Source organism: Saccostrea cucullata, unplaced genomic scaffold (assembly GCF_032062105.1).
Source record: "Saccostrea cucullata isolate Sc308-1 unplaced genomic scaffold, CSIRO_AGI_Scuc_v1 ctg211, whole genome shotgun sequence".
Lineage (NCBI taxonomy): Eukaryota > Metazoa > Mollusca > Bivalvia > Ostreida > Ostreidae > Saccostrea > Saccostrea cuccullata.
The window spans coordinates 157,277-185,017 of NW_026927173.1; the positions used below are offsets into that span (position 1 = coordinate 157,277).

The window sequence follows — 27,741 nt, forward strand, 5'->3', positions numbered from 1 at the left end:
CATATGTATTTGGGAAAATAGGTAACTGCGACCGTTTGAAATGAAGTGATGGTAATATTAGGGCAAGGCCTAAAAGCTTTCTATAAACATTACACACTATACGCTCAGGCAGTATGTTTTCTCTATGGTAAGGTGGTAATGTAGTTTTGGTCTGCCTGTTTGTCTGTTAATCTGTTTGTATGCAAGAACTTTAACCTTGCTTAGTATTTGAATGGTTGCTTCCAGGGCTTTTATATGTTACCTTTTTATTCCTAGTGACAAGACCTATCTTTGTCATTTATCTTTCTTTTCCAGAAAAAGCTAACTCGGCCATGTATAAAACAATGTAGCCAGAAAGTTAAGTCAACAATGTAAGCAGTGTCCAGTTCTCAATATGTCTCCTTCCTATACTTTATGTAATGTTTTCAATTAATGCATTCTCTCAATGCCTTCTGAGAACTACATTTATTAACAAATATGGACCCCCCATTTTCTAGAATTCCTGTATTAAGATTGAATGATCAGAGAATGTGCACAATGCTATAGAGATGATTCAAAATCTGATGCTTGTAAGTACAAGTTTTTTTCCATTTTGGACATTTGCTAGCACATTTCAGGTAACCTTTTATCTTTGTAGCAATGAGAATATTTCATCTGATATTTTTTTTTATTATTCAATTCATTAGTTATAGACACATCTCAGCAATAACATACACATATCACAGATTTTTTATTATAAAGTACAAACTTCTTCAAAGTGTCAATATTTTCATATCATTGTGAATGTCTTTAAACGCTGTGAAAAAAAGTTAACAAAATATTTTTGCATCTACATTCAATATAGCCTTTGAACAAATTTTCTAGCTGACATAAAAATATTCTTTTATGACAACATATACATTAAAGAAATTATATGAAGTGAAACAAGTTTTGGTAATATGTAGGCACCAAATCATATCACAAAAATAAAGATTTTTAAATGACCAGCAGTGTTTATAAACAAAACCAGCAGTTTCAATGTGTTCCAAAATATCTCAAAACTTTGGCAGTATACTAAATTCTTTACAGCAGTATTAGAACATTAAGACATTGATAAAAAAAGAAATATCAAAATCCTTCTCATCAATAATACGTAGTATTTAAAATAAATGCCATTAAGTACAAAAATAAATACATTGTATCTGCTACAGAACAGTATAGTTATTTCCCTTTCTTGGATTTACTGGATTTAGAGCTAGCTTTAGAGGCTTGCGACTCAGGTCTCTTCTTTTCTTCCTTCTTTTCTGGAGATTTATCCTTGGCAGCGGGATCCTCCCTGGGGGTTGTGGGCGTGGCTGAGGTCTTGTTTGGGGTCTTGTCACCAGCTGTAGACTCCTCCTCCTGCTTTTCTAGCTTGGCCAATCGTTTTTCTAGTTCCCGGATTCTCTCGTTAGCCTCGGCCAGATCGGACTCCGCCTCTGCAGCTCGGTCTTCTGCGGCCTGAGCTCTCTGCTCAGTGGCCCTAAACAGTCAAGGACAGAAAACATTACTTTAGAGTCAGGTAAAGATCTAGTAAATGATATAATCCACAGGTGTCATGAAGTATGGGCAGTATTGTCAATATGGCAATGTTTCTTTTAAACAGAGTCTTTATTATTAAGCTGTTGTGTACTTACATGAGCTGTCCTTGTAGACTTTCTACAGCCTCCAAAGCCTCGTAAGATTTCTGTGTGTTGGGGGCATCAGGTATAAATGTGGCAGGAGCTGAGGGCTGTCAGAAACAAGAATATTATTTTATTTTCAAAAAAGGCAATTAAAAATGGGAAAAAAAATATTTAGAGAGAAAGAGAATTTTTACCTTAGAGTCAGATGTCTTAAGAGTTTTGGTGTGTGTGTTCTCATCATAACCAATCACTTCCAGTTTCTCTTTACTGGACTCTTTGTCTTGCTGTAGTAAAAACCATTATCAAGATTAAAATTGAGGAAGATTAAATGCATCTTTAATGCTTTAGATTTGACCTGGACCTTAATACTAACCTTGGGAGGTACTGGGGCTGTTTTCTTCTGCTCCTCTCCCTCCCCTGCATCTCTCTCTGGTGGAACCCCATCCTCTGGTTTTTTATCTGATTCAGCTGGCTGTGTGGGTGGAGCCTCGGTTTTCTATAAATGAAAACACTAGATGAATATATCATGCTGCTTACATAATGTATTTAATTATTAGATGTAAATTTTACAGTGAGTACATTTTATACATGCTAGTTGTTCAATAAATGTTCAAAAAAAGTCTGTATATATGGTCATTGTCCAACTAATTGAAAATAAAGCACTAAAAAATTAATACACACAAAATACAATTAGATTTTCATTCTATAAGAAAAGTCCTTACAGCCTCTGGTGCTGAGGGTTGTAGTTTCTCTTTGTCATGGAAAGCCACGGCAGGTTTCTCTGGGGCGGACTTCTTAGCTGGCTCCTCCCCGGGGGTAGTCGAGGGGAACAGGGACTCGACTGGTTCCTCTAACAGGTGACTGGTTAATAACTTAGCTGTGTGGATCCAATCCATGCATTCCGTCTGTAAAGGTCAAAGGTCAGTACACAAAGGTCAAGGTAGAGCAGAGAGATACAAGCTATTCTGGACAGACTAAAATATTCAAACCTTCTTTAATATTTTCATTTTTGTTTTCACAGAAGCAATCTTGTGTAAATACACAAAAATAAAGTTCTCACAGATAAAAAGTGATTTGCAGTAGCAAGAAAAATTTTAACCATGCAGATTTTAATTTGTAAAAGTCTTAGCCAAAAGTTGCCTTTTTTTCATTGAAGAAAATAGAGGTATTTCAGAGTCAATGGATTCTTCAGCTAATGGTGTACATTTAATCAAGTCTGTAAATGTAGTTTAAGCCTAACCCCGAGTCTGAAACTGTCATTATATTTGAGGACCTACCCTGAGTCTCTGTAAATCCTTGAGTTCATGTTCAGCGTTGTCCTCCATGTTGTCTCGCCTGGCCTGGGTGTTGTCCATCACTACACCACTACAACATCTGTAAACAACAACAACAACAATTAGCTCATCTGAAAATATACACTGGATGTACATATACATGTTAAAAGAATTAGCAAACATTTCATGATTGATGCACGATTCACAATTTATGGCTATATTTAGTTAAAATATGGGTTATTATTTATAATCTTTATTTAGCTGTAGTTTAAATTTTGCTATTTTCTAAGCAAATTTACACTTGTCTTTAAAAGAATAAAAAGGGACAGAAATCAGCAAATACAAGAAGTGAAATCTGCTTCAATCTGTGTATCTTTACCTTGAATTCTGAAATTCATCCTCTATCACTAGAAGACTACTGATGCCATATAAGATTTCACTGCATTTTCTGATTAAGACAGGCAGAAAGAAAGAGAGAGAAAAAGTTAGTATATAAAAGAGAAAGATAGATATAAAAGCAGTCATAGCAAAGATAGGTTAAGAAAGTTAGGAAATTGTCAGAATAAAGATAGTGAAAGAGGTAAAAGTTAGCAGCAAAAGCTAATACAAACTATTATAGTCCTTACACAGAGGCTTAACGATACAATGCATGTACTGTAAATCACTATTTATTCGCGAGAACTTTATTTTCGCGTAATAACGGGAGACGGAATGCTCGCGAAAATTTCATTCTCGCGTATAATAGAATTCCTTAAGATTATATAGAGCAATGACCACAATTCATGAAAATGTTGTCTCGCTTATAAAGAGTCAATGACTATCTCGCGAAAATAAGGTGTCGCGAAAATTAAGTGATCTACAGTAGTAAGCAACTAGGAACTGTAAAGTTAATGTTCATACAAGCTGTAACAACCTGCACTTCAAGCATCAGAGTACACTATTATAAACTTACTGAGCTACATAGGTTGAGAACTGCTCCAGTTGTTCAAACAGCATTTTGACGTTGGAGTAGAGCTGCCCCAGGGTCAGGCTGTTTAGGAGGACCATGTCTGCTGCCTCCTTAGAGTTCCCCTCCTTATCCGGGGCGAGTCGTAGCAGCATCTGGACCATCCATTGAACCATCTGAGAGTGAAGTGTCGAAACCTACACAAATCACAAAGTATTGTCATTCAAAAATTTTACAGTCACCCGATCAGACTTATACTTTGATTTGTTCTCTTTTTAGAAACTTTGAATCAAATAGTGGGTCAAATTTTATACAAACTGGAATTTTTAAAATAATCATAAGTCATATTTCAAAGATACAATTTTTTGTTACCCCTTTTTAAAAAAAAAGCCCACTAAAAATGTGATGTTTTAATAAAGTAAAAAATAAATTAAGTTTCCAGTGAAATAAGAATGTCATTAACCTGTTCGACAAGCCTTCCGTCCTCACTGTCTATAGCGTTACTGGCTGTGGTGGCCCATTTCTGCACCTTCCTCACCGTATCCATAACATCAATCCTAAAAATCACATCCAGTCAATAAAAACAAACCTAAATTCATTATCCAGTTAGGGGCATTTACTTTAAAAGTCAGTATTTTACAGTTAAGTTTACATTCTTTATCATTACTAGATATAGATATATACTATTTCTATGCTTGCTGTAAAGAAAGGAAAGTTATATGAATCAGAAGTATGGATTATAAATGTAAGTAAGAAAACAGAGTGAAATCAAAGCCACACAGTAGTGAAATATTAGTGCCAACAGCAGCGCATATGGTATAATCTGAGTCAAGTTCTGTCATGTTTTAACTCATCATGTTGAATGCTTTAATTAAACAATAAAATGCTTTCTTTGTTTGTTGTTACTGGAATTAACGGAAGCAGCTGTTGCAGAAAAAATACATAACCCACGTAAGCGGGTTATGTAAATTTTTTCTGCAATAGCTGTGACCGTTCAAACAAAGAAAGATATTTTATTGTTTATATTTGTATCTGTTTAAATAATCATTTAAAGAAGGATTAAAAAGTTTAATTATTGTATAAATGATGTGAACGTCTTGATAGGTTTCATTGATATTGGAACAGCCACTGATCAAGAAATCTGTACAGACGACATGCCTAATGTAGTTCATGCAGTGATTAACGCAATGGGTTTTCTTAGAAATAAAGGAGAAAATATTCAGTGGATGTAAATATATGACAATGCCCCACTGATTTAAGATCTCAGGTAATTCTGGGAAAACTTTGTTATTCGATGGGCTCAGGGTTAAATGGCAAGTTATCATAAATAATGTTTATGTATATTTAATCAAAAAATTGACACAAAAAGGATTCGTTCAATATCAAGACAATATGAACTGGGTAATTAACCTTTCTATTCATACATGTTAATTTAGGGTAACATTAAAATAAGGACACTGGAGAAAAATACAACTGGAGACATATACCCTACCTCCTTGGTTCAAGGAAAACCACAAATCTAACACGAAAAAGCGCATATTAGTTAGTACAATATAACTTCTATCTACAAAGCATTAAATTTAATGATTATAAATATCTTTTGTGATTAATTCTAAATCATTTATTGCAAAAACATTTTTTAAATAATGCAATTCACACTTAACTTATGTAATGGTGATGTTAGCAGAAAAAAATGACTTAACAGCTACAAAATGAATTGCTTAGTATACAATGTGATAAAAAATGATATTTTGCTGTGAATATATTTGAATGTGAATGGTGCAGAGTTTTAGTTGAGCTGTGTGGAGTTAGTAGATCACCCAGAGTGCAGATTATACATAGAGAGTGTTCCTTGGGTTATTCTGTAAAAGCAGATGGCGTGCTGGTAATTTCTGACTATGGTAACCGGTGGTTACCAAGGCTACCTAGTGTGTGGTTTTGACTCAATCCTGTCCTCCTCTTTTTGGGTGGAGCCTACGTACTGGACGGCATCGTCAATACCCCCCATCCACTCCTCCATCAGGTTAAGCAGACTGACCCACTCATTGTCATTGATGGGCTGGGTCCCATTCAGGGCGGCCGCTATCTTTAAATCCCACGTCTCCAGACCATGCATTAAGTGAATGGCATGTGGTGCAACCCCTTCAAGAATGAAGAAAAATTTGTTAAAAGCCAGCAAAATCCACTAAAATGTTTAACATACTTGTATATATTAGACAAAATATCTATCTGTTTTATGATATAATTGAACAATGTTACTACAGATAATGTATGAATCTGTAAATTAATTGTTACAATATTTAGTCATCTTTCTGAAATAAAACATTGTGAAATAATTTGTTTAATTGCAAATTTTAAGGTAATGCATATCCATTCAAGAAAAGAAGTAAAATTGATGAAAAGGAAATAAATGCAACATTCATACATGTAAAATCAACAAAAAACTGACAAAATCATACAGGGTTCATTATATTGTTATATCAGTAATTTTGACTTTGACCTTTGAGCAAATGTCCAAGTTATTACATACTCTCAACTTTGACCTTGATCTATGACTGAGTGGCTAAAAAAAACTATACATGTTATGATTCTCCACATGCAAAGTATACATGAAATCAGCATGTCTGATAAATATATCAAAATTTATTATTGTATTCAAGTTATAATTAGTGTGATATACAGTATGTATTGACTGGTGGATCCGGTGATCACTACAGAGCACTCATATTTTGATGCAGGGCCTCAATAATAATAGAATAAACAGAAAATTTGAAATAGTTAAAAATTTAAAGCAATAAACCGAAATTATGAACAAATGTTAAAATCAGAATCCTCAGAATATTAGAGGTAGTACATTCTGTTAACATTTACCTACATGTATACAGAAACCTTCTCCATTTGATAATCCACTCAGGTTCTTTGTAACCTATAGTATACAGCTGGATAGTGATTAATCATGTCAATTTCTGAATCTGTAAGATATGAGTACAAAGCACTACTCACCATTTTCTCCCGTGATTCTGTTATTAAATTGTCTCAGTAATTCCTCTACTTCCTGTTTAGAAGAAAAAATATCTATGAGTATGTTTTCTTTGATAAATACTATAGTATTCTAGATCAAATTTTTTAAAAAAAGTATTGTGTTTGTAATAAACGTTATTTTAATTGAATATTGCAGCCCATGATATTTTTGCTTTCTCTGCCTTTTCAATACCATTATACTGAGACTGTCTTCCAGACAGCTCTGAGAATTGAAAACACCAATTGTAACTTTACTAATTTATTGAGAAACAAGATCATAATAATACAATACACACAATGTTGGATGAAAATGGCCGCAAATTTTGTAGGAGTCAAGGGAGACAACTAGGATACCATAAACAAACGGGCAAACTAGTGGCCTCGCTTAGATGCGAGTGCCATGGAACCCCATGCCTGACACACGCATGATGGCTAGGCACACAAGCTGCACAGCTTTTACACCCTGCCTCTGGCTTGCTACCTGGTTTAGAATTTTAACACCAACCAGCCTGTAGCCTCTCCTACTTTTATATAGGTAGAGGGGGTCTGAGCACTGAAATGCTGCAGATCCCAAGCAATTTACATTTATTCTACACATTTCCTCAATGGCATTTAACTTCCATGTTAAAACACAGCCATGATACCCCCCTCATGCTTTGATGCAGATGGGCAGAGACAAACAGGTTAAGCGTGTACTCTTGTTTACCTTAATGTTTCCCTGACTCCTCCCCCTTAATGAATGCGACATGGAATTTATTATTCTTTTTTATATTAAGAGAAGAAAGAACTATATTGATATGCTGAATGTAAAGTCCACTTTTTTTTTTTTTTTTTTAAGAAAAATCCAAGCTTCTTCCTGAATAACTAGGAATTGGTTGTGAATCTGCCACAATAATCACTTGAGAAATCCTAAGTATTGAAAGAACAAGCTTAGCTTGATTGAGTCCACAGCATGAAATCTACCTAAAAATATAAAATACTTGGCACAGATTAAGTGATCAAAGAAAAAACAGTTACATGATAATATATATATTTATATACATTTTTTTTTTTTTTTTTAAATTTGGGAGTGGTGGGTGGGTAACTTTTACTAATGACCAAATGGCTGAGATGTTAAAGAGGAAGAGGAAGTTGCTATAATAGTTAACTCATCCTGATGCTGACTTTCCCATGAACTAGATAACTTGTACCAAGTTGTGTCTTATGTTCAATGCTATCCAAACAATTAAATGAGATTAGCCGCCATTATTGCAAAATTAGGTCGGGGGGCATTTCTGGCAAAGTCAGACATTAAATCAGCCTTTAGGTTGCTACCAGTGAACAGCACGGATTTCGACTTGTTAGGTTTTCACTTCAATGATGGTTTTTATTACGACAAGATGCTACCTTTCGGTTGCAAAATAAGTTGTGCAATTTGGGACAGATTTGCTTGCTTTCTGCATTGGCTTATACAGGATTGCTCAAAAAATGCCTCAATCCTGCATTATCTAGATGACTTTCTTTTCTGTGGCAAAGAACTTCCCATTTGCAAAAATACGTTGGACACTTTTCTTTATCTGTGCAACGATCTGGGGGTCCCTATTGCAAAAGACAAAACAGTATTTCCAACGCAGGTTCTTACGTTCTTGGGCATTGAGTTTGATACGACGGAAATGATCATGAGGTTACCGTTGGTAAAAATTGATGAAATCAAACAAAAGATTCTCGACATTATGGCACTTAAGAAGGTTACTCTTAAGCAACTTCAGTCTTTATTGGGTTTGTTAAATTTTGCATGTAGAGTTATAGCTCCAGGTAGGGCTTTCTTCGACGTTTGATTGATGCAACAATTGGCCTAAACAAACCTCATCACCATACCCGCGTAACGTTAGAAATGAAAGCAGACCTCAAAGTCTGGCTTGACTTCCTCCAATCATTTAATGGCATTTCAGTCATTACAGAAGTTGTATGGGTGAATAATGAGACTCTACAACTCTACACTGATAGCGCAGGGGGAGATAAGGGGGGCTTTGGTATATATTTTGCAGGCAAGTGGACATATGCTCAATGGCCCATTTCCTGGTTCGTACAAGGCATAACCCGTGACATGACCTTTTTAGAGCTTTTCCCGGTCCAGATAGCTATTGAATTGTGGAAACATCAATTTTCCAACAATAAAATTTTGTTTTACATTGACAATATGGCGGTGGTACAGGTCATAAACTCGACAACATCAAAGTCACAAAGGGTCATGAAAATTGTAAGAAAACTAGTTCTCACTTGTCTCAAACACAATATTTTGATTAAAGCAAAACACATACCGTCAAAATCAAATTTTATTGCGGATTCTATCTCTCGTTCACAGTGGGGCAAATTCCGACGGCTAGCACCGGCAGCGGATCCATGGCCAACACCGCTTCCCAAGAATATGTGGGAAATTTAACAAGGGAGGCAAACAGACTTATACAGGGTTCACTATCAGCAAACACATACAAAGCTTACCAGGGGGCTCTCACCAACTTCAAAAAATTCCTGAATAATTGTGGGACCACATTGTATTTCCCCATTCCTGTTGATCATTTGCTTAATTTCATTGCCCACCTTTCTATTTCAGGTACAGCTTATAGAACAGCTGCACTGTACATTAGCGCATTATCATATATCCATAAATTAAGAGGCATACAAGATAACACTCAATCATTCATTGTCAAAAAAGCCTTGCAGGGTCTCCACAAAAAGAGAGGTATCACTGTAGATTCTCGAATCCCATTAACTGTATCTATCTTGGAGCATGTAGTATCAGCATTGCCGTCAGTGTGTAGATCATCTTACGAGGCAGTGTTATTTTCCACACTTTTTTCAATTGCATATCACGGCTTGCTTAGAGTAAGTGAAGTTTTGAATATCCATAGGGCACACATCACGTTTACTAGAAGCAAGGTCAGCATCTTAATTCCCAGGTCCAAAACTGACCAAATGGGAAATACAACAACATTGCATAAACCTTATTCTATATTAACATATTTGAAATGATGTAGGCGAGCCTTGTCAATTTGGCTGCTCATCATGTTCCATTGCAAATTGTGGGAAATTTTGACAAATGAAATGTTTCTTTTATAATTGATAGATAAAGATGTCAATTTTGTTCCCCACAAATTTTTGTCCAGAAAGTAAACCATCCTGATTATTGGGGTCCAGGTTAACAAGAATCTACTGTATATTCATTTCACTTAATCTGTGAAAATACAACCAGTTTGAAATTTATGCATTTCTTTTGGCGAATTAACATAAAATCACAATTACCTCATTAAGTGTCATCATTCCATCCTGGTCTGGGTGGTTCTTGGCCCCTTCCTTTCGGTGGCGACTGAAGACCTTGAGGGCATTGTCTGTCCACCCATCCATCTGTTGTCTGATGACCGTTAACTTCTCTTGACCGTTCAGTAAAGTATCACCTCCAAATTTCTCCGCTTCCCTACCAAGTACCTACAACAAAATATGTCTTTATAAAAAAAAGGGCTCAAAATTTTGCAATTTTAAATCTCCTCCTGCTTTTAAGATTGTTAAAATTTAAAGGTACACTGTAACATCAAATATGTTTGTTTTTAAAAATTCCCCCATTCCTCCACAACAACTGCAGTGTTTACTGTACTAAAGTTTAAAATTTTAAATCAAATGATGATTGTATTTCTAAGTAAAGTAAATTACCTCTTCCCAACTTCTCATTTCTTCTAGAAACAATCTCAGAGTTGATTCATCTGGAGGTTTTTGAAAATGGCCTTCTTTTGTACTGAAATGTACATGATCCAGCATTAGAGAGCAACTTAAATAATATTGTTTAACTGGGTTGTGAATATATACTGGCTGAAAAAAGGAGCTGAATAAATAACAAACTGTCTTGAAAGTTTTATAAATGTAGAAAAATTTGAAATTCTTATTTCCGATCCTTGCATTGAGATGCTGTCGTAAACTCTAAAACTAAATTCCAGAAAAAAAGTAGTTCTATTTTGCATGCAATTTAGTCAAACAAGTGCAACCCATTCATTATTTCATTTCCCATGCAAGATACTACAGTCTCACATTTTTGGTTTGCTACATAACATGGCTTTATTAAAACTGACAAAAAAAACATAAACACATACCATTTCAAATAAAGAAATGTCAACTTTAGATGCAACATCTTACATAAGTAAAGTCATATCTACCTAAATGCCCAATGACACTGGAAGTATTTTTTATCAAGTATGTTTGGTACTTTTCAAAAGGGTCAAAATATTTTTTTCCAAACAAAGACTGAAGATTCAAGAGGCCCACTGGCCACACTGCTCACCCTAGACATATTTAGCCTCATTAGAAAAATGGATACATGTATATGATTGAAACCTGCTGTGGTGGCTAATATTCAACATTTTTAAAAATTTTACAAACAATACTTTAATTCATAACAACGGAAGTTTGATTTCTTAAAAGGGATTTCATTTTTTTAGGATGATTGGTCCTTCAGAAAAAGATTTCAAATTGCCCTACTTTACTTTTACTAAATAAATTATCTCTACTTGTAAAGAGACAAGATCATTAATTCTGTTTACAATTTAAATATTCTTTACCCATAAATGCTTATGCCAAGTTTAGCTGAAATTGGCCAAGTGGTTCTGTAGTTGAAAGAGGACAGACGAATGAATATGCCAAACTTTGATCAGAAAAACTCAGGCAAGTTAATATGAGCTGAAAGTATTTTATAAAATAGTTAATAGAGATGATTGTCTATATGAATAAGAGAAATAAATTCACTGTATTGTAAAAGTATGAATTAGATTGTATATAATAAATAAATCTAGGAACAGAAATTCAGGTAAAATTATGTTGTATTAATTTTATACATTATAAGAAAAGTATGATTGTGGCAGAGAAAATTAATATAAAAAAGGTACATCTATTTATATGCTTATATTTTGAAATTTATTGCTCATATATTGTATAGCTATGTCATAGTTTTTGGTGAATGAATTGGGTTGTCTTTGTTCTGCATCAATTTTTAATTGAAAAGGGTTTTACATTCAACGGTTTAAATTTAATTAAATTCAACATTTAAAAATTTCTGACCAATACATTAAAAAAAAAAAAAAACAACAAAACTTTCACAACAATCATCAGATCATGCTATTAAGACTTACTCTTCATAGCTTCTATAACGAAGGAGCCTTAATTAAAGTGTAAAAACTTCATTATAAAGACATTCCATGCGAAGGCTTTAAAAATGCTTCAATGCATGTAATATATGAGATGAAGTATCAATGTTAACCAAGGATGCATTGCCTACTGTCATATGGCCTACAATTCTTATATTTTACATATTACTTTATCTGAAACACTAGTAAAGAAGTCCCATAACCATAGCAATATTTCTAAAATTGAATTCTCTATACTAGAATTGTGAAATTGATGACTCGTATCTAGCATTATTTCAAGAGAAGCAAACTGGGATCTATGAAGATGAAATGGATGACACTTTGATGTGAAATTGACGACCTACTGGCGGGGTTGTTACAAACTGACCACAGTTTCCCCTCAAACAGTGCTTACCTCTGCCTTATTTTTCTATAATAATTAAAATCAAATCAAACAAATCAATTTTAAACCTTTTCTTTTCACGTAAAAGTTTGTTAAATTCAAATTTGTTAATAAAACATGCACGCTGGAATCAACTTTGAACTAGTTATTACAAAAAGCAATTAAATACATGTAATACATATGTAACATTCACTAACCTAAATTTTAAAAACATGATTAGTTTTGCCCCCCAAATACAATCTGTTTTTTTTTAGTAACACAATTTTCCCTCAAAGCCCCTTACATATATAAAGAACAAACCTGTAACAGTTGTTAAATTAATATATATAACAATTAATTATACACATATATATTACCTCATTGTACTAACACTAGCATTTTCATCCACGTCACTGAAATTTATGTACTTATTAATCATAAATACTTAACGATCCCCAAGGCTGCGAAGGAGTTAGACTGGTACTTAAACTGGTACTCTGTGCAAATGTGAATTATCGTGCACAAGTAAAATATTGAACCAAAAAACCATAAAGAAGTGTCCAAAATGTGTGCTTCTACTCTTGTAGAGTGCCATCAGTGAAATTAATATAACAATGAAAAAAAAAATTGTATGTCCTCTATTCCGATTAACAGACTGAAAACAAAAAAAAAAATCTTCAGAAATGATAAACTTACAAGCAAATCTTTCGAATCTCAAGCATCCATTTTTGAATGCTACCCTTGAGAGAGCTGATGTTGACTTTCATTTCTTCCTCACGGGATTTCAGAATGATGTTGAATTCCTCCACCAGGTCGCGCCACTTCTCCACATGTGTCTGGAGGTTGGTCAGGAGTTCTGTGTCCTTGTCACTCAGTAGAATGGTGAAGTGAGTGGCCAGTTTGGCCCAGGATTTCTCACTCACGTGGAGCTTCTTAGCTGTGGTCAAATTAGCTTCCTCTGTAACCTAAGGCATCGTAAAGTGTGGAATTTTGTTGTAATTTGATATCTTTCACAATCCAAAATATTATCTGTTTGCTTCTTATATTCAGAAATATATTAAAAGAAAGTGGTCTTATTTCATGAAATCAAGAGAAGATTTCATGAAATCAAGAGAAGTAAAATAACAAACTTGATACACTGCTTTATACATGTATAAGCTTTAAACTTAGAATGTCATCAAAAGTTCAAGATGTATAAAACCATGTTCTCAGATATTTTTAAATACATGCATGTCACACATAAAGCCCCCAGTCTGACATCTCCCTACCTTAAGAGCCAGACTATAAGCCGCGTTACTCCAGAGTTCTCTCTCCTCTGTCAGTAAATTGACTGAGGTCTCCAGTCTTTTCCTCTGTAACTCGTACAAATCATGATACTCCGCCAGAAGACTGGCATTTTTCTGGGCCTCAGACAGGGCAGTCTTCAACTGTTGATGAAAAAAAATCAACAATTAGGCATGTAACTCCTGTATATCAAGAGCTATATAGAATTCAACTCCATAAAGGGAAGCAACTTCTACTTACATCCTCCTGGGCCTGTTGTGCTTCCTTTGTGACTTTCTTGTCATGTTCTTTGACTGCAGACAGCTCACTGAAATGTTAAAAATTTTCTCTTATGCAATGCCATTTATTCTATCAAGGTTGTAAAAATATTCACTCTTAACATTTATCAATGAATATTGTAGAGATCACAATTTAAGGGAGATAACTCTTTTTCTTCCTTACATTTTGAGACGTGAAATTCTCACTGTTTTACCCTTACCTGGTCAGTATACCAATGGTGCCTTTAAACCTCATCAGTTCCTCGGTCAGTCTTCTGTCCAGAGCTCTCTGTGCCATAACCTCCTCATGTAAACTGAACAATGTTAGACACATTAGAAAATGTAGAATGATTTAAACATTTTATAATTTAAAAAATAAATGATTATTATAAGTAGAGTTGACCACTGACCTCTTGATTTGCTGCGGGACTTTGTTCAGTAGATCGCTGTATTTCTGGCGAAGATTGGCTAACAGTTCTCCTCGGTCCACACATTCTATGCTTACCTACAAATAACACCCAGATTTGTTTTATTGTTCACAGAATTTGACAACAAATGTAGTGTAATATATAAAAAAAAATATATTAATTTTACAAAAGGTTCTTCAGTTATTATACCAAGTACAAGTAATTGGTTAAAACCTTTATATACTTATTGAAGACAAAGCTTACCTGTCTAATGACTTCATGAAAGACTGTGTTGTAAATATTCTGTTCTTTCTTGATTAACTCAAGTAAGTTGTGCATCTAAAACAGATTACAAAATGTATTATGTACATGTAGTTATCCAGTATTAATGAGTTTTATGTATAAATGATTAGTGGACCTCTATTAAAATATCATGGCTAAGATTGTGGAGAAATAAATATATTCATTTATCTTTGTGACCATAATTACGATATACATGAGCATACTGAAATATGTGTACCACATCTCTAATAACCTCAAAAAAAAAAAATTCTGTGCAATATGTGTTTGAAATAAAGAAACTTGCTTTTGAGTTTCTTTCCATTTTTTTTGTAAACATTTTTAATATATTTTTCAGACTTGTGATATTTTTGTGACATAAACATGCGTTTACATATATCATTTACCTATTGGTTCATGATTTTGGTTTCCAGTACATTTTAATGTCCCCTTTTAAAGAAATATTTAAACAACTTCACATTACCATAATAAAATTCAGCGGGAAAAGCCACCGAAAAGGTTAAGAGTATCAATTAAAATGGGTGAATTCTGCTACTATGCATTTGTATAAAAATTGTCATTTACATGTATCTGAAAAATGATACAGTACATGGTATATAATTCTTCATGAAATGTGAAAGTAAAGTTATACATGATATTTTAGTCTATGATCTCACCTGAGTTGGCCCTTTAATCTCAGAGTCTGTGTCGTATACCCCAGCCTTATCCAACATACGATCCATTGTGTTCTTCAACTGAACAACTTCAAACCGACTCGAGGGCTTCCTGCAATGAAATTAAAATCAAGAAATCAATTCATGATGCTTAATTAAAAGTTAAAGATCTGTAAAAATTTTCTTTACCATTTTAATATCCAACTTGTACCAAATTGTGCATCCATGAGCAATTATTGATTAGCCATTCTAATAAATTTAGTGTGATCATTGAAGTGCAAATTCTTCACTGATGGTTTTTTCATTGCAACAAAATTTTCATTCTTCTCAACATTAGGATTATACTATAAGTAAGTATGAAGTACATTATTTTTATGTACTGGTATATAAATTTGCAATTATGAAAAGCTAAAAAATATTTTAGAAAAGAATGTAGTTTTTGCCACTGAATTAATATAACTTCTGTTTTTTTTTTTAATTAATTTATTTATTCTTGTTATAATCTTGAAAAATCAAGAAAAGTGAAGTTCCTACGCTTTAATTAAATTACTTACATGGAAGGAAACACAATCAGATGTTTCTCATGGTCCTCTACTTGATTGCTGTATTTGCTGAAAAACGAAATTTTATTATGAAAATTGAATTTGCCAGCATATTAGCAATTTAGTTAAATATGGATCACGTTGCCTTTTGAAAGTCCATTTTGTACCTCTGATGAATTAATTTTTTGTGAATATTTTGATAAAATTAAATATACGACTATTCTTTGTTCTTAATTTTGCATCTCTTTAAAAAAAAACCTAAGAGTTAAAAAAAATTCCTATACTATAAGCATTGGATTGATCATGACTGATTTAACATAAAAAGTACAATATACAATGTGTAGGATTTTTCTTCCATACAATATACTTACTCCTCGTGAAACTCAATTCCCATGACACCTTTGTTTTTGATGATGTGATATTCCTCAGGAATTAATGTGTCTGGGAGCTCCAAAGGCTGAAAAACAAACACTGATTTATCAATTTAATTAATGTAATGGTATTTCTAATGTAACACTCTTACTCTATATAGAGAATCTAAGTTATGACTTTCTCCTAGGAAAAGTTATATTCATTGTGTATCCACTTGTAGTTAAATGACTAGTCAAATTATCAGAACAAAAATTTCAACAAATATTATTTGTTCATTAACTGTCATTTTTATTGCTGCTGAGCAAAAGAATAATGGAATCTCTTTCCTCATTAAATGAAGAAAAAGGAAATGTCTTATGTATGATCATTAACATAAGTTTTAACACCAGTCAAATATATAATGTATTAGTACAAAATTATATGTAAACCCTGTAACAACCCATTATGATATACAAACACACTGTACACATACATGTATATTTCAGAGCTGATATCAGAAAGTTAGTTCTGTCAAATATTATGAAAAATATATGCCAATTAAAATATCAAAACCATTTGTGGAAATGTATTAAAAAACCTTTTGCCTTAGATAAAATATCTGCACCAGTACGATGGCACTACCCAAATAAAAAAAAATAATCAAGACAAAAGCAAGTTAATGCCATTTTCCCATTCAATGTTAGACTAAATTTCTCTTAAACAACTTTTACTTTTTCATCCTTTCCTGTAGATCTCTGAGTAAATAGTTTTTACTTATGAAAATGATATAAATTGTGAGATGCTGGTTATTTAAAAAAACATTAATAAAGTTTGTTTGTAATTTTCAGTGTACATTTGTGCATGTGCTTTGTTTACAAATTTTCTAAAAAAAAATTTGAAAATATTTTTTTATTATGTTTTAATCATAATCTAACAAAGAGTAAATTCCCTGACCTTTCTCTGCTTGTCCAGAGCTTCCTTTCTTGCGAAGCTTTTATCGAGTTTATCTGGTCTCTCCAGCTTCTTCTCTGGGAGAGGCACATCATAAAGGAAGGAGATGTCACTACAAAATCCATAAATACTTGTAATACATTGTAATAATATAATTCAGGGAAAAAAATATCTTAAGTTTAAACTAAGTTTTTTTTTAATTTCAAGATTTTTTTTTACCTTCCAGCCCCACAAATACAAGGTGTGTTTTCTGTGAGGTGCTTAAACCTTTCTCTTCTTTTATGGCTCCATAGGTTCGATGGAGGAGCCCTAGATGGTACCTAAAATATGTAATCATGAATTAGACACACAAGTAAACACAAATATACAAATAAAACTTAAAAAAGTAAATTACTACTTAAACTATTCATTAAAAGACAGATTACATATTACCGGTAAATATTTTAGAACCTTTATATGCCCTTATATTATTTCTATCAAACTAGTCCAGAGCACCTTTATTGATTTACACTAGAGACATTCATATATGTATTCTATCTAATTATTCCAGAGTGTCTTCCCTGACTTACATTAGAGACATTAAGGTTCCTGGTTCTGGTTGGGGGGCCCAGCTGGTCCCTCACAGGGGGAGGCTGTGTCAGGGCAAACAGAACATCCTCAGGGATAAAGTCACTCTGTAGGGAGGTGGGGAGGGGCTTGGTTTTGTCTAGGGCATTGTTACTATTTCTAAGCTCTGGTAAGGCTGAAAGTATAATAATATATAAATTTTATTGTGTGTCAAAATCATATGTCATCAAAATAAGAATAAAACCAATAGTGATGTCTGAATATTCTCCAATACCATTTTTGCCATCAGATGAAACAAGAGCTTTTCTGTCTTGGTGTCTAGGGGATCCTACGGATTGACTAGGCTGATGAAGTGCTACTGCAGTGCTCATTTTTCCTGAAAATATTGAAGACAATTCCATGAGCCAATTAATTGACCATTGAGCATTCAAAATCAGTTTATTCAGCAACATGAATCATGCAGAGTCCCTTTCATTCCTTAGTTTTACACAAAAAAAGGAAATCAGAAATGGCTACATTATTGCAGCTGTATATCTACATGCATGTACAATGTTCGCTCTGTTAAACAGGTCTCTCATCATCTCTGGTCTCATGTCAAATTTTATGCTGTGTACAAAATACAGCATTTAACTTAATATAATATTTCCTTACTTACTATCAGTGTTCGAAATTAGCGTCGGTCCGTCGGTCCTGCGCCGACGTACAAACGGAAGGACTCATGTATAGTATGACTAAATGGGTCCTTGAAATGATTTTGGGCCGATGATGATTTAAAAAAGAAAGCCTAAAAATATGTTTCTTTTATCAACCGACACATTCAAATTGCTATCATATATGTGCCGGTTTTAAAAACTGATGCAATTTTTACAAAGAATGTTAATTGTAGCTTTAGTTGAAATATAAATAGATCCATACAACCTTCATATAAATATGAAGAGGAATGATCATTTATATAACATCTATTCTTTCCCAAATTTGTTTAGCTTCATTTTCTATCGCAAGACAGCCATGTTGGGTGTCTACTGTAAATATCCCACCTGGATATTTCAGTCCTGAGATGTTTGGCGCTCTTTATGTAGGAAATAATGGAAAGTGAAAATTAATGTTTTAAATAGAAATTTTATTATGCATCAATATGTGAGAACTCTCATTAGGTAAAAAAAAAAAAAGCCCAGACAGACCCTCTTTTTTTTTTCGGGGTGGGGGGTGGGGGGGGTTATAGGAAACAAAAAGTATGTTGGGACAACTGCACTTTACCGGTACGTACAAATAACATGGAAATAGCACGTGCTTTCTCTCTATAAGAGAGTCACGCGTCAGCGTGACGATTTCGCTAAAACGGCAATAAAATGCAAAAATAACCCATTTTTTAAAGCATTTTTTATGTTAATAAACGTTTAATTAAAATTATTAACTAAAACTGAAAGCATGTGTAAAACAAACCATTCACTTTCATTTATCGGCCACATTCCAAAGTTGATTTTGTTAAGCACGTGACTTATTTCAGTGCTGTGATTGGTCAGGGTAGGTGACGTGAAATAGAAAGTTTGACTTCCACTCCATATGATTGTAAACAGTGATTCAACGTGCACCATGTTTACGATGATTTGTATTGTGTTTTCTATGAATGGATATTTTTAATTGACTGACTGCAATATTCTAGAATTTTTGGAAATTTTAGCGATAAATGTGATCCTTAGTTTGTGGAAATGTTGAATAAGTCGAGGGGTAAAACTTGTAAACATACAGTGAGGACGGTCTTGTTTCGAGAAAAAGCAATCGACAGTATAAGAAAAATGAAACATAAGAGACACATCTTAGATTTCTGGAAACAGAGCTGCAGTTAATCTAAACTCCTGGATTTATTGACTAAAAATCTGGAGATTTCAATTTGCAAAACACTGGATACTTTACAATCATTGAGACTACATGGAATGCAGTTAGGAAATCTCTACTAAAACAAGAATGCACTAGGATAGTAGCTATAATTGAAAAAATGACGTTTATCTCCTTCATCGCCCATAAAAAAACGTATTTACAACTCGGTGCAAAAAAAGACACAATAGTTCCACAGTGACACGTGTGGATCTGAGTCTTAGCGCTGATTTATTTAACAACTAAGGTAAGTTTGTTTTATTCATTTATTTTTTGTACGTATTGGGGGCTGCCGCCCCCAAACCCCCGCTTAAAAAAGCGAAAACCCATTTAGATATCGCTTCGAGAGTTTATTACACAACAAAATGGCGTTCCATTATATGATATTAAAGTTTTTACGCCGCGCACTCTCATATTTCAAAATACCGTACCGGTAAAGTGCATTCTATGCAGATTATCAATTAAAGTTTATTTTTCCAAAATATTTGATGGTATTATTTTTGGGCCTATGCTGTCTTGGAAGGACTAGTGTACATCCTATATCATTGGGTCCTTTGGACCCAAAGGAAATAATTCCGAATTTCGAACACTGCTTACTATGCTTTTACTCTATCAATTCAAGGCTTTATACATGAATCTTGTGCACAATATTAAAATGATGAATAAATAAATCATTTTAAAAAATAAGATTTAATCAAGTGTTCTTATAAAAGTTATTTATCTTGTTTTCTGGCTGTAAAAACTTCATTGTTAGAAAAAGCTGATACAGTACTGAGATGAAAGATCCATACACTGCAATGAGTTTTTGTTGTGCACCTTTGCACTTTAGGTGCATTTACATTATATAACCATATCCTTCCTGTCAGTGTGTGTCTACAGCCCGTACATGATCCACTGGATGTATAATCTCTACATATGAAGAAATAAAACTGCTTGTAAATACCTAAATAATGTGTTTATCCTCTTCAAAATAAGCATCTAATCTGCGCCTCCAATAGGCGCCATTTTAATTTACACTTGTTGTCAAGGTAGGAGGAACCGGAAACTGTCAATGTAAATTCTGAACAATGGCGTCGTCCAAAGGCTCACATGTTTCCCTTTCCAAAGAATTAAAGAAACTTTTAAAGCAATTTCCAAACTTAAAAATTATGGATGATAAACCAAGGGTGTGTACAATTACTATATATCATCATTATTTATTTATTCCTGGCATAAATTTTAAAATAAGAGTACAATAAATATTTCTAAAATTATTTCGAATTTCCTCCATAGCATATTGAGTAAACTGAGCCACGATTGTGTGTTCTTTACGATGATTCTCACAATTTATTTGTCTCCTTACTTTTTTGATCACTCAAACACTATAACATAACGAAAGAATTGTTAAAAAGTAAGGTTATGCTGATATGAATCCTTTGCCATGTTTACATTATGAAAATATTGATCCGGAATAGACCAGATATTAATCTCATTTTTATACACGTAGTTATAAAATCGGCTGTGCTGTTGGATTAAATGTTATTTGAAATAAAGAGCATCAACATTTTTTTTCCAATCAGCAATCACTGTTCTATTTTATGATTCACTTTATTAAATCCAGGCTCCAGGACACAGAGTGGAACTTTGAAGTCAATACTTTCTCAAATTTTCAATATAACATCATGGCCCATATGTTTCTATAGCATTTCATATGGAACGACATGTATTATAAAACTTAATTCATCTGGAAATTATTGAAACTTATAATTTTGGAATAGGTTTGATTGAAACATCCTTGCACTTTCACAAAGTAAACATCAGTCACAATCATTTGGTATTTATTATTGACTATGATCTTCGTAGATACAGTCTCTTGTGTAATTTGGTCCACTTATTGGTTTAGGTCATTTAAATGTTCTTAAAATCTTGTTATTTTAGATCAAATGTTCTTTATCAGGCCATGAAATGCCTTGTCAAGAAGAAGCTATCCAGAGCTACATTAAAGGCAAAAAATTTCAGAAACTGCAATCAAAAAATCTCTACAGTTATGACAAATATAAGGAACACATAGTGAACAGCAAGAAGAAAGGCAGAGAGTATGTATATTTACATATAAGTGTTTCATATCTTGTCAAATTTTGCTACATATTCTTACTTGGGTAAGAATTGTAAAGATTTTATCATTTTAATGCACTTTTTTGGAAAAATTCCTTTTCAAACCTTTTCATTTTAGTGCCAAATCACATGCCAATATTACACCTCTTAACATCCTAACTAGTAACTACACATGTATTTCCAATCATTCCACATATATAATTTATTCACATTTTTCTGAATTTGACAATCAATTTTTAAATTTATTTGCAGGCATCAATTATTTTGCCTACTCACTCTGAGACATTTAAACAATAACCCAGAACACATCAAACGACACATAGAGGGACGGAAATTTACCAAGGCTTACGCCAGATGTAAGTATTTGTGTGGGTTCTGGAAACTTTGATTTTGGTGAGATTAAAAGAAAAAAAAACTGTCAAACATCAGTAAATTTATTGCATGATTTTTGAGTTAAGCTTACATGTTTCTGAATAAATATACACATGAAAACTTGTAAAACCAAACGAAATATGAATCTGAATTTAATTTTTTAGTGGATAATGTATCTGCATTTTTTTGATTTAGGGGAAGAATGTCAGAAAACTGGTGAAAAGTTTCAGCCATTGGCAGGAAAGAGGAGGAAAGACACAGAAGAGGAGCTGGAGGAAGGAGAGACAGGAAGTGATGTCGACAGTCTCAGTGACCTATATCCAGGTAAGCAGTGGAACTGTTAATGTTGGTTAATGTAAGAATGGAATCAAACAGCTGCCTCAAAGCCCTTGAGAGTTGATCCTCTCATTATAAAGACAGAAGTAGGACTTTTCATTTTTTGAAAAGTAAAAAATATTGATAAAAATATTCAGTCTCACTTTGAGTCTCCTATGCATCCATGTGCAATATACCATAGTTAATGTTTCATATATTTTCTTTCTCTGAATATGAAGTCTTAAATCGTTTTATTAGACGTTTAGAACTCAGGTTTTTGTTCTTCTACAATAACTTACCAGTACTTATGAATAAATGAAATACAAGCTCTGAATTAATACTTAATGATACATTACTTTTCTGTCATGGTATGCAATGTAGATAATTGTGTGAGGTGTAAATATTTCTATCCTTTGTTTACAGCTGAGGATTTAAATGAGGAGGAGGAGGAAGATTCTGCCTCAGATTATGACGTGGATGTCATGGAGAAGGAGAACGGAGAGGACAAGTCAGTGAAGAATCTCAGTCAGGGACAGAAACGGAAGAAAAGGGAGGTCAGTAGGGTGAACCAGTACTTAATGATTGCGTCAAACAGCAAGAATGACCATTATCAATAGAGGATATGGGAACCAAATGAGAAAAACTTTAAAAAATAAGTCATTTAGGATATAACAATATTTTTTAGAGAAAATTAAAATCAAATTAATAAATTTTAATAAAATTTAGCTCTTAAAATGGGATAATTATTTTACTTAAAGTGAAAAATGTTATCAAATTTAGAACTGAATATAAACAGATGTATGAAATATTCCACTTTTAGATGGATTGACTTTGCTTAAAAGGTGTACTGGTTCCTGTCTATTTTCCAAAGTGTTTTAATTCTTTATGATCACAAGTAATTATTGACAGAATTTGAGTTTTCAAGAGGAATGTCCAAATGTTCTTTTTTTTATTTTCCAGGGAAAGAAAAAGACAAAGAAGAAAAAGACATAACACAATCTGTTATAAATTATTAAATCATCAAAAAAATTTTACTGTTATTTTAACATTTTTGATCATGGGTCAAGTCATGAAATATTGGGAAGAGACTTGTTTGTTATGTACATGGTCATTGGTTTTGCTTTAAAGTATGTTTGTTCATGAAATGTTGATTATGCATTGTATATCATTTGTTAAGTTTTTATGATCATTGAAATTAAAATAATTGTTTGTTTTCTCATTATGGTAATTTTTTGCCCTTTCCGCTGCCCATATACAGTTACATGTGCATGTATTGCACATGAAAAACATTAATACCAAATCTTTGCTACTTCAGAGGTTATAAAAAAAACAATGAAAACTTCAAGATTAGGGATCAACAATGATGGTATATTCAGAAAGATCTTATCACAGTTCATGCACATGTGAAATATGAAGTTAAATTTTCTATTAATCAAAAGTTATGACCAAAGTTTAAAATTTTGGTGATAGATGGATAAACTTGAACTTTATATCTATGAGCTGACATAATTTCATAGTGTCTGAACACATTTCTTGATGATTGATGCCTTTTTTGGTTTTACCCTAAATGATTTTGTTAAAAACAAATACGTCAAAATTTTCTTATAATAAGCTTTGTTAAAGTGTCCAAAAAATGTGAAGTAATTTGAAGCGAATTCGAAATAAAATATGAAAAATAATAATACAAGACTTTGTTTAGGCGGAAAAAGCTCACTAGGTAAATGGAATAAAACGCTAACTATAGCATAGGAAGGGAGGTCTCTTCTTGTAAAGAGTATTTTGCAATAGTAAATTTTCCTTAATATGCTGCCCCCCCACTTTTTATAAAATAGAGCACTGTCAAATTGCAATTTTGAAATCTTTTAGATGGACATGACAGAGCACGACATTTTCCTTAATTTTGTACAATTTCAACAAACGCATCTTTTCGGGTCTTTCCGGTAAGCTCGCAAAAATAATCGTTTTTCGTTTTGTGAGAAAGGCCGGAGAAGTTGAAATGTCGTTTTGTTTGATTAATTATATATTGTTTAACGTCCCTCTCGAGATTTTTTCACTTATATGGAGACGCCAACACTTGTCGGTGGAGAGCTACAAATTTTGTCCCATGCTCGGCACTCAGGGCCATTGCGCAGTGAGGGATCTTTTTCGTGCCAGCACCTACTGTGACACGGGACTTTGGATTATACTGGTCATCCGAAGGACTGGTCTCCACGTCCCACAGTGGGATTCGAACCTGCGACGTAATGATCAACTCCTTACTTCCCGCCTCTAGAGAAAATGCTCTAACCACTGCGCCATTCGGGCGACAAAATGTCGTTTTGAGTTTCAGTTTATTGATGCATGGCAAATGGTTCCAAAATTTCATTTTAGACTCTTTAGAAGACTGGTTCGTCTTCGTAATAAGGATACGCGTGTAGGAATATATAAAGTAAATCTTTGTTTTTTTTCTTTGCACATGTCAAAAGATTCTCAAGCATGCGCTAGTCTACTCCAGAGGGCGGGAGTTCAGATTAATCCGCTTTTAATCATTTGTTCATGCTTGATTTGGTTTCTATTGATATTAATGTACAGTATTTTTGCTGCTCTTTTGTTTTGTTTTTGTATTATTTTTTTTCTTTTTGCATGACATATTGTATTATATTTTTTTTGTTTCCAATCCTTTTGATTGGGGGGGGGTTAGATTTACTTTGTTAAGTTTACTTTGTTAAGTAATGAAAATATCAAACCAACCTCTTTGGAAACTAGGATCCTATAAAATATGACAAGGAGGGCAATGTATTTGAAGAAAATTGAAATTGACACTGAATAGTTTTCAGGTGGGGCTTTGTAATTTTATTTTATTTATTTATTTCGTTTTTTTGCTAGTCAAAAACATTTCTACGCGCGTCTCTTGTCTATGTGGACGTGAATGCGGAACCCCCCCCCCCCCCCCCCAAAAAAAAAAAAAAAAAAATCCAAGATCCCTACGTGTTACTACAATATGAAAACATTTCATTAATTTTTTTTTTTAAATAAACATGATACATCATTAAATTAATTCTTCTCTCACATAACTAATGTAATAATGAAATTCACCTGTTATGAACTAAACAAATGTTAATGTTTCTCAAAAATTGATGGTCTATGCAGTTATAAACATGAACTTTTCTTCCTGAAAACAGCATAATGTCCACGTATTAGCACACCTCAATCTTAATAAATGTGATTAATGACGCATTTTTTACCACGCACCTAAAAGGTAATTTTTTTTTTGAAAGACATTTTGATTGGTGGCTATAGACAATCCTGTACACACGCATAAGAAAAAAAAAATCAAAACCAAATAAATTTTAAATCGCGTTTGTTTCAATTTTATTTTTAATCAGATGTTTCTTAACTCTACAGGAAATATAAATGTATAGTAGAATGATGTTTAAAAATAGCCTAACTGTTGTTATCCTTTGTATATCAAGTCTTTGGTAAGTATTGTAACTCGAATTAAATAAATCGAAACAAAATATTCCAAATTAGAATTTACTTTTCACAGTTACAGTATTTGGTGTATTATTATTTTTTTTTTCTATTTTTTTTTTTATTTTTACAGTTGCGATGGATGGATTCTACACGCGAAATCCCTTTGTAAGGAGATGAATGAGAATAGTGCAAAAGGTGCGGTTAAACTTAATTCAAGTTTTTTTTCTCGGTCCTACATGTAATATAATTATAAAACACAAGATATTATAATTAAAAACTTTAGATATTTCACTGTTTTATGAATACTAAAAATACAGTTACAATTGTCATGGCATGTTAAAATAATTAAAAAATATATTTAAGGTATTTAAGAAAGAATAAACTCAACCGTTGACTATTGTATTCTTTACCTTTCTACATCTGAAATAACTATTTTTGACATTTGACATTTTTGACATTTCAGGAAGCAATATAACAATCAAGTACACAATACGTAACCATTTTGCGGAACCTTGGTTTGAATATGAACAAAACGTGACGTCAGAGGCGGGTCAACCATTCATTAGGTTCATGGAGCAGGCGGCAGAAAACGATATCAACTTCCAGTGAGTACTTTTTTTCGTGGACAGAGTTTGGTTTTTACGGTATACCTTACCATAAAGACTATAGACTGGAAAAGGAAGACCTTGTTTTTGAGTTTTAGTATCCTGGATTCACTCACAAGGGCCTCCTATCCCACCTTTTCTCTACTATACATATTGCAAACTCCGAATAAAACTTTAGATCTTGCTTGGAATAAAAACTTTTTTATTATGTTTAACAGGGAATAAATGCACTGTATTTTATGTGTAATACGAAATAGCGGAAAAGGAAGCCCCCGTGATTTTTTTGTTAAAAATTACATGTAAAATTCACTCAATTACATTTATATTTTCAGATTCTCTTCGAGACACTCTAGCAAGCAAGGCTATGCTGTCGAGGGGCTTGGAAAAGACATGTTAGCTGGTACTCCTGGTTTGGCTCACTGGCGGTTTCTTAAAGCGCCATCTACCGTCCTAAGTCTAGGTAAGAAATTAAAATTAACAACGGTGAACCATTTTTTTGTAAAGATTCACCAATTGATAGCTGAGTATTGTTTAAAAAAAATTAAAATTCAACTTTATGGATAGTTTTTGCAACTCATCATGCTATAAAACAAACAAATACAACTTTTAACCCTCCTATCTTATGAAATAAACACGTACTAAATGAGATATTTTATTAAATCTAATGTTTTATACATTTTCAGATGTGAGTAGATACATACCAAAAGATGGTGACCATTTAATCTTGGACTTTGCCACAGTCTGGGATTTTGCCATGTAAAGGGACGTTTTTGCAGACCATTTCATCAGAAATCCACCATGCGTTGATAATTGTATAAATTATGAATTTATATTTGTTCCTTGTTCATATACAATTGGTATTTTTGTATTAATTTATTAAAAGAAATATCTTTATACAGTATGTATATTAAAGTTTATCATATGTTTTACTTTATATGAAATTATTTGAAAAAGTAAGACAAAAGACAAACAAGCGTCTTTCATCTTAAAAATTGCGAACAAGATAAAAACAGGGAGCCCTTATAACACCAGTGCTTACGAGTAAAAGCATCCATTTCAACCTGACAAGTACACCGTCGACCCCTTTCAACGATTACGATCAGTTACATCAAGGACCCATATAGGACTGAGGAATGACAAAATGACGAGATTTCAGCTTCTAATAAACTTTTTGTTCTGTTCAATGAAATATATGGAGATAACGAATAGTATTCAAGCTCAAAAGTGTATAAAACATAAAAAGGAGCAGAGCAAACACGGACCTCCAAAACACTATCAGGTGCCATGGAGGAGTGAGCTTCCCCTGCCAACCGGTCTCATCCG

General features: G+C 33.2%; 3 protein-coding genes across 9 annotated transcripts; 2 read left to right on the forward strand and 1 right to left on the reverse strand.

Annotated features, from left to right (window-relative positions):
• Positions 1-809: 809 nt before the first annotated feature.
• Positions 810-20,614, reverse strand: LOC134273651 (axonemal dynein light chain domain-containing protein 1-like). 7 transcript variants are annotated; one of them, XM_062755839.1, is made up of 29 exons: positions 20,523-20,614; positions 17,979-18,080; positions 17,707-17,879; positions 17,357-17,457; positions 17,141-17,249; positions 16,207-16,292; positions 15,848-15,904; positions 15,297-15,405; positions 14,605-14,679; positions 14,344-14,438; positions 14,155-14,247; positions 13,917-13,983; positions 13,661-13,819; positions 13,089-13,357; positions 12,770-12,805; positions 12,017-12,043; positions 10,551-10,632; positions 10,146-10,328; positions 6,846-6,897; positions 5,825-5,984; positions 4,306-4,399; positions 3,849-4,039; positions 3,276-3,344; positions 2,900-2,996; positions 2,345-2,527; positions 1,996-2,118; positions 1,817-1,906; positions 1,635-1,729; positions 810-1,480 (listed from the first exon to the last, which is right to left on the reverse strand). In XM_062755839.1, the coding sequence occupies exons 2-29, from the start codon at positions 18,073-18,075 to the stop codon at positions 1,180-1,182; spliced, it is 3,273 nt and encodes a 1,090-aa protein (XP_062611823.1). In that variant the 5' UTR covers positions 18,076-18,080; positions 20,523-20,614; the 3' UTR covers positions 810-1,179. The 7 variants fall into 7 exon arrangements, with proteins under 7 accessions (XP_062611823.1, XP_062611820.1, XP_062611819.1 ...); XM_062755836.1 differs by having other exon boundaries at positions 1,817-1,896; positions 1,992-2,118; positions 5,768-5,984; XM_062755835.1 differs by having other exon boundaries at positions 811-1,480; positions 5,768-5,984.
• On the forward strand, positions 20,601-23,463 carry LOC134273652 (surfeit locus protein 2-like). Its single transcript, XM_062755842.1, has 6 exons — positions 20,601-20,745; positions 21,497-21,654; positions 21,926-22,029; positions 22,241-22,369; positions 22,784-22,914; positions 23,321-23,463. The coding sequence occupies exons 1-6, from the start codon at positions 20,647-20,649 to the stop codon at positions 23,351-23,353; spliced, it is 654 nt and encodes a 217-aa protein (XP_062611826.1). The 5' UTR covers positions 20,601-20,646; the 3' UTR covers positions 23,354-23,463.
• Positions 23,464-25,398: 1,935 nt separating this feature from the next.
• Positions 25,399-27,388, forward strand: LOC134273636 (uncharacterized). The gene is made up of 5 exons (XM_062755819.1): positions 25,399-25,818; positions 25,944-26,008; positions 26,277-26,418; positions 26,751-26,878; positions 27,102-27,388. Exons 1-5 carry the CDS (start codon positions 25,754-25,756, stop codon positions 27,176-27,178), a joined length of 477 nt encoding a protein of 158 aa, XP_062611803.1. The 5' UTR covers positions 25,399-25,753; the 3' UTR covers positions 27,179-27,388.
• Positions 27,389-27,741: the final 353 nt, after the last annotated feature.

Bases quoted from the DNA above. Each gene is read 5' to 3' on its own strand.
- LOC134273651 (XM_062755835.1), bottom strand. From the start codon at position 18,075: ATGAGCACTGCAGTAGCACTTCATCAGCCTAGTCAATCCGTAGGATCC. The intron at 17,880-17,978 runs GTATTGGAGAAT...TTATACTTTCAG, and splicing joins TTCATCTGATGGCAAAAATG to CCTTACCAGAGCTTAGAAAT. The intron at 13,358-13,660 runs GTAGGGAGATGT...ACGATGCCTTAG, and splicing joins CTTATAGTCTGGCTCTTAAG to GTTACAGAGGAAGCTAATTT.
- LOC134273652 (XM_062755842.1), top strand. From the start codon at position 20,647: ATGGCGTCGTCCAAAGGCTCACATGTTTCCCTTTCCAAAGAATTAAAG. The intron at 20,746-21,496 runs GTGTGTACAATT...TTGTTATTTTAG, and splicing joins TTATGGATGATAAACCAAGG to ATCAAATGTTCTTTATCAGG. The intron at 21,655-21,925 runs GTATGTATATTT...ATTTATTTGCAG, and splicing joins AGCAAGAAGAAAGGCAGAGA to GCATCAATTATTTTGCCTAC.
- LOC134273636 (XM_062755819.1), top strand. From the start codon at position 25,754: ATGTATAGTAGAATGATGTTTAAAAATAGCCTAACTGTTGTTATCCTT. The intron at 26,009-26,276 runs GTGCGGTTAAAC...TTGACATTTCAG, and splicing joins GAATGAGAATAGTGCAAAAG to GAAGCAATATAACAATCAAG. The intron at 26,879-27,101 runs GTAAGAAATTAA...ATACATTTTCAG, and splicing joins ATCTACCGTCCTAAGTCTAG to ATGTGAGTAGATACATACCA.